Source organism: Sinocyclocheilus anshuiensis, unplaced genomic scaffold (genome assembly GCF_001515605.1).
Source record: "Sinocyclocheilus anshuiensis isolate Anshui unplaced genomic scaffold, SAMN03320099.WGS_v1.1 scaffold842, whole genome shotgun sequence".
Lineage (NCBI taxonomy): Eukaryota > Metazoa > Chordata > Actinopteri > Cypriniformes > Cyprinidae > Sinocyclocheilus > Sinocyclocheilus anshuiensis.
Window position 1 is genome coordinate 664,929 of NW_015536509.1, and position 6,046 is coordinate 670,974.

The window sequence follows — 6,046 nt, forward strand, 5'->3', positions numbered from 1 at the left end:
TGGAGGACGAAACCTGCAAAAACAATAAATAAATACACAAATAAATAAATATGCAAATAAATAAATAAATGTCTGTATAAATACACAAATTCTTGGTTAAATAAATATAGAAATAATTAAACGTGATTAAAGTAGGCAAATAAATAAAATAAATTGGTGGACAAATGGAAACTGTTTAAGGAAATGCTAAACTCATCCTATTTATTTTCCTTTGATCACTCATTTCTGAATGTAGTTCCACATTTATTTTTCCTCTGCACAACATGCTAATGAGAGGGTGTCAATTATGGTTTGTGTATTTATTTATTTATTGTTTTTGCAGGTTTCGTTCTCCATACACCATAGTCGCTCGTATTAAAGAGGATATGGCAACACGCCGGATGAGAGGGTGTGGCCTAAAATACACGTCATGACAACACGAATCGAAAATAAGGCGCTACGCTATACTACGTTTTGCGCACTAGACAAATTCAACATTAACCATGCTGCATTAATATTTACCAACATGACATTTAAAACTGTAAGCATCGATTCATGAAAGAGAATGTTACAATTTCAATTCGCGCCTAATCCATCGTGACTCATTTACGAAGTCAGCTGACCAAATCCTTAGGAACTGACTCTTTCTACAGTGATGGACCGAGAGCCTTGAACTTCACACCAGACTCATTCTCCCTGCAGTGTGGAAGCCGGCGCTGGAGAGGGCAATATGCTGAGCTTGATAAAAGGGAATACGCATTTTTAGCCGACTGAGGGTTGACTGTATCGCGTTAATCATGCCGGACTCTTCAGAAGCCTCTTTACCCGCGTTCAGGCGCTTGAGTTACTCAGTGGGGCATTTTCTCAACGACCTGTGCGCCTCTATGTGGTTCACATACCTGCTGGTGTTTTATCATTCTGTGCTGGGCTTTCAGAACACATATGCTGGTGTGTTGCTGCTAGTGGGACAAATAGCGGATGGAGTGTGTACACCACTCATCGGTTATGAGTCTGATAAGACACCCGGCTGTGGATCATATGGGAAGAGAAAAACATGGCATTTAGTCGGTGAGTGACGAGGAACTTAAAGGGACAGTTCAGCCAAAAATGAGTCTGTCATCACCATGTTGTTCTAGACCTGTATTACTTTCAAAATAAGATTTCAGGGATGAATTCACTTAAATTTTCATATTATGTCCTTAGTAAATTGTGACACAATTTGTTTTTGGGTAAATTGCCTCTTTAAGGTTTATCTCTTGCATATTTATGTATGATATATTATTATCATTTACTCTTTTTACTTTATTTAGGAACTATTAGCGTCCTCCTGTCGTTCCCCTTTATATTTAACCAGTGCCTGGGCTGTGATCTGGACACTCCACAGTGGGTCAGTCTCACTTACTTCACCCCCTTCATCGTCATCTTCCAGTTTGGATGGGCGGCCACACAGATTTCCCATCTCTCCCTCATTCCCGAGCTGGTGACTTGCGAGCATGAAAAAGTGGAGCTCACTGCGTACAGGTAAACTCGTGCAGATCTGCGCATGTAATGATCAACTGTTCTCATGATGCTTGTTTGGAGGACTTTGTCTGTAGTGACCGGGATGATGTCTTAGCTTTTTATTGTATTTTGGTTGTATCCTTTAGGTATGCCTTTACTGTGATAGCCAACATCACAGTGTATGCAGTGGCCTGGCTGATGTTTCATTTTCAGACTCAGGAAGGAGATGATCCTGCCATTACGGAAAACCTTGGCCTGGTTGACATCCCTGTTTTCAGAGTGAGTGTTGAAGTTATTGTGCTGAACGGAACCCTTGGTCATTTCATCCTGCATTAAAAATAGCTCAATTTAAAGACCCCATGATTTTAAAGGGGTCATATGCTGCTGCTAAAAAGAACATTATTTGGTGTAATGAAATGTTTATGCGGTTTAAGGTTAAAAAAAACATTATTTTCCACATACTGTACATACTGTTTCTCCTCTATGCCCCGCCTTTCTGAAACGCGTCGATTTTTACAAAGCTCATCGGTCTGAAAAGCAAGGTGTGCTCTGATTGGCCAGCTTATCCAGTGCGTTGTGATTGGCCGAATACCTCAAGCATTTGACGGAAATGTTACGTCCCTTACCATATTGTGATGCCCTGTCCGGCCGGAGCGTAACATAAAACCATGTCTGCATTTGTGATCGGAGAAATGACAAACAACAAGTGCTACTCTACACTGCCCAAAAAACTCGCGTTTGAGCGGCGGCCTAGAGTATGCGGAGGCCGGCTTGAGTGAGCAGAGGCGGGCGGGCTTGAGAACGGCGCACATCGTGACGTAGACATGTGGGGGCGTTAGAACGAGGCGTTTTAGGTAGGCATGGCTGACTCTTAACTTTTATAAAGAATATCTCTTTGGATTTGAGACTTCAGTCTTTGCAACTTTACAGATCTTCTTTATGCACCAAGAGCTTGTAACACTCCAAAGAGAAAGGAAAAATTGAAATTGCATCATATGACCCCTTTAAAATTTTTGTGACTGTGTGTGCTAGTGTAGTCCTAAATTATATTTGATTAAATAAATAGATGTACAATTATACTCTGTTACACACACTACCATGCAAAGTTTTTTTTTTTAAAGAAAACTGAAAAGAAACAAAACCGATCAAAAGTGACAGTAAAGACACATATTATGTTGCAAAAAATATAAAAGTAAATACTGTTTTTTTACTTTTTAGTCATCAAAGAATCCTGGAAGAAATGTGTCACAGTTTCAAAAATATTAAACAGCATAACTGTTTAACATTGGTAATAATAAGTAAAAATAATGGTACAAATAATGTTTATTAAGCACTAAATCAGCATATTAGAATGATTTTTGATGGATCGTGTGACTATCTATCTATCTGTCTATGGAAAAAAGACAGGGAAAGTTTATTTAAACTAAGTAAAGAGGATCAGTTTCATGTTGACTTAAAAGTCAGTATAAATTCAAATTTTGATGGACATGGTTTCCTTGAACCTTGTATGAGCCAGCAAATTTCTTTTAGATGTTTCTTTATATCAGTAGTTAAATACTTTAAATGCATATAATCAACAGTTTATGGTTTTCAGCTGATTTTTTTTATAGACCGGTCTTTTCAGTCTTTGCTTCTGTTGATGTTAACCTACCATGTTACATAATGTAGGCCTGGTCAAAACAGCTCTGACAAGTTTTATGCAGTGATATCAAAGACTATAGCATACCCAAGACGTGTCACTCGTATAGTTTTGAATGGGGAAAAATGCAACGCTCAATAATAAAAATAAAATAAAATAAAAGAGCTAATCGGTAAAGTCATCGCGTCACTGCAGCTGTTAGAAGCCCTGGTTGCTATAGAAACAACGTTCTGGAGATGCACGCTTAGGACTGCGCATGCGCATTGGCTGGTCTAGCCTGAAAAATACACTTTTTTTATGCTATTGGAGCATAAGAAACAACATTTATGAGACAGTTGTTGTCAGATTTCATTGGTGATTTCAAATATGAAATTTAATCGTAAGGTTGGCGAAAAAAAAAAGTTTTGGAGAATTTGATGTTTCTCCATTCCAAGAGATAGGAGCTGCACTTGCATGCCAGAGAGGCGTTTCAAAGATGGCCGCCGAGTGACATGACTTGCCTTAAAGTGACTTTGGTAAAATCTGTTCACTCAGGGTCTAAGTCTTACAGTAGTGGGCATTGGAGCTCTGTTCTCGCTGCTCTTTCACCTGGGCACACGGGAGAAGGGGGCACGTCCCCGTCAGGAGGAGGAGGGGTCTAGTCCTGGGGAGTGCCAGCCTCTTCTTAACAACACCACTGTTGCTCCTCCCACAAGTCTACTGCAGTGGAAGCACTGGCTGCGACAGCCATCATTCTACCAGGTTAGCAGCCAGTACCCGTGTTACTCTTTAGTGGCGTGTAATGTAATTCTCAGCTTTTGTGATTAATCTGAATAGTGGCTTGAAACAGTGTTGTCACTTAATCACAGTGGTGTAAAAACATTCAGGACTGTATTTAGTAACTGTCTGTTATAACTGACAATCAGAAAGTTAATATCATCTCTTAACCCTGCTCTGTTATTCAGGTGGCTATGCTTTATATGTCCACCAGACTGATAGTGAACCTGTCACAAACATACATATCCATGTATCTCACCTACACACTACTGCTGCCAAAGGTAAAACAACTATAGTAATACTACACTTTGCACCCAGTTCATCAACAAAAGCATCGAAGAAAAAAGGCAGTGATCTCTGTTTGATCCTCTTTCTTGCAGAAGTACATAGCCACCATTCCCCTGGTCATGTTCCTAAGTGGCTTTGCTTCCTCGTTTATCATGAAGCCTCTAAGCAAGCTAATGGGCAAATGTGTGAGTATGAGTTTGCATGTGTGTCTTTTGATTGAAATATAAGCTAAAATACCTCTTCCCATTGTTGGAAGTGATTAACAATCCAGAGATACCAGTCAGTTTTGCTGCGTCATATACGTGTGATCAAATTTATGAGTTGTGCAGACACGAACACCACTATAAAGTTGTGGGGAAATGTGTGATTTTCTTTGAGCCCAAGCTTTGAGCACAAGTTGGAGGTATGTCAATTATAGATTTTAAAAACACACATGATGTGCATCCTTGTTGCATTAGTGCTACAAATCTTCTCTTCTTTGTTAGGAGGTGAAAAAGAGAACAAAATAGGAAATTGCCTATCAAGCCAGTTTTATTCTGGCCAAAATAACTCTTAAATCAATCATGTTGCAATACTTCCCTTCTATTCTTAATCAACTGATTTTGTAATTGCCAAATAAGCTTTGGTATGAAAGCATTACTAATGTATTCCAATAGCCTAATAAAAACAGGATGGCTTTTTTGTCTAGTTGTTCTAAACCTTTCTGACCCCATTGTCCACAACAATGTAAGCTAAAGTTTTTTCCTTGGTATATCTGCTATGATAGTTTTTTTTTTTAATGTACAGAAACCAGTAATGTCTATAGATAAGTAACTTAAACAATTATAATTAAAATTCTAATAATTACATTTCAGGATTTCAGAACTTTGAAGAGCTGAATGTTCTTCAGGGATTCCGCTCTTTTTAACCAGTGGATTAACATGAATCTTCCAGTCGTTCTTGAGTTACTGGATATAGGATTATGTTTAGCATAGGATCATTTATAGGATTTTTAAAAATATTTATTACTCACAATTTCTACCTAATAAAATTAGAGCTTGGCATAACTAAAAAAAAAAAAAAAGTGTATTCATTATAAAATGGTAATGGATTTGTACGATTTTATCAAATTACATGAGTTTTCCACGTCTAGAAATGACTCTTAAAATGAAGGCCAATTCACACCACACCGACAGACGCAGACCAGCGCAACAGCCGACTGAATACAGTTCGTCACTTTTCACTTTTCCCATGACCCGATGAACACTGATTCATGTTCAATCCGCGAAAACAAGCACCTACCAGTGCCAACAGGGGTAACACACTGATCGGACAAAACCAGACCAATGTGTCAGTTGCGGTTTAAAAACATCAGTCGCTGCAGTGTGAATTGGCCTTTCGACTACCTCATGCAGGTTTTTCAAGACTGCTGGAACCCTGATTCTTCCAAAAAATAAAAATAAAAAAAGCTGTTGAGGGGGTCAATTAAAATAAGAAATATCTTGTGTAGTTGTTTTAGCTCATTTAAAGGGGTCATAGGATGCTACATGCACTTTTACAAGTTGTTTGAACTGAAATGTGTGTTGGCAGTGTGTGTACACAACCACCCTATAATGATAAAAATCCACCAGGTGTTTTTTTTTTAATTTTTATCTTGTTAAATGTTTTCCCCTTTCTCAAATCAAGCCGATCTCAGATGCCTGTCAGTGTGACGTCACACAGACAGGCCCCTCCCACGATAGTTTGATTGACAGAGTAGCGTTTCAGCACAGACTGGACTGGTGTCTTACCTCAGACCCACCCTGAGTGAGCTGTCATCAGTCCGCCATTGTTTCACCGCAGGAGCAGATGTAGACAAGAATGACTCCTAGTCCTAAGCGATTGAGGTGTTCTGTTGTTGGATGT

The 6,046-nt window shown here is 38.9% G+C and overlaps 1 protein-coding gene across 1 annotated transcript in view; it reads left to right on the top strand.

Annotated features, from left to right (window-relative positions):
- The first annotated feature begins 398 nt into the window (after window positions 1-398).
- The window catches only part of LOC107691677 (major facilitator superfamily domain-containing protein 12-like), a 10,168-nt gene continuing 4,520 nt past the window's right edge, over window positions 399-6,046 (top strand). Inside the window, exons 1-6 of the mRNA XM_016490447.1 lie at window positions 399-1,047; window positions 1,290-1,500; window positions 1,626-1,758; window positions 3,653-3,859; window positions 4,063-4,155; window positions 4,255-4,347. Coding sequence (XP_016345933.1) covers window positions 777-1,047; window positions 1,290-1,500; window positions 1,626-1,758; window positions 3,653-3,859; window positions 4,063-4,155; window positions 4,255-4,347 — 1,008 coding nt within the window. The 5' untranslated portion in view covers window positions 399-776. The remainder of the gene's footprint in view (window positions 1,048-1,289; window positions 1,501-1,625; window positions 1,759-3,652; window positions 3,860-4,062; window positions 4,156-4,254; window positions 4,348-6,046) is intronic.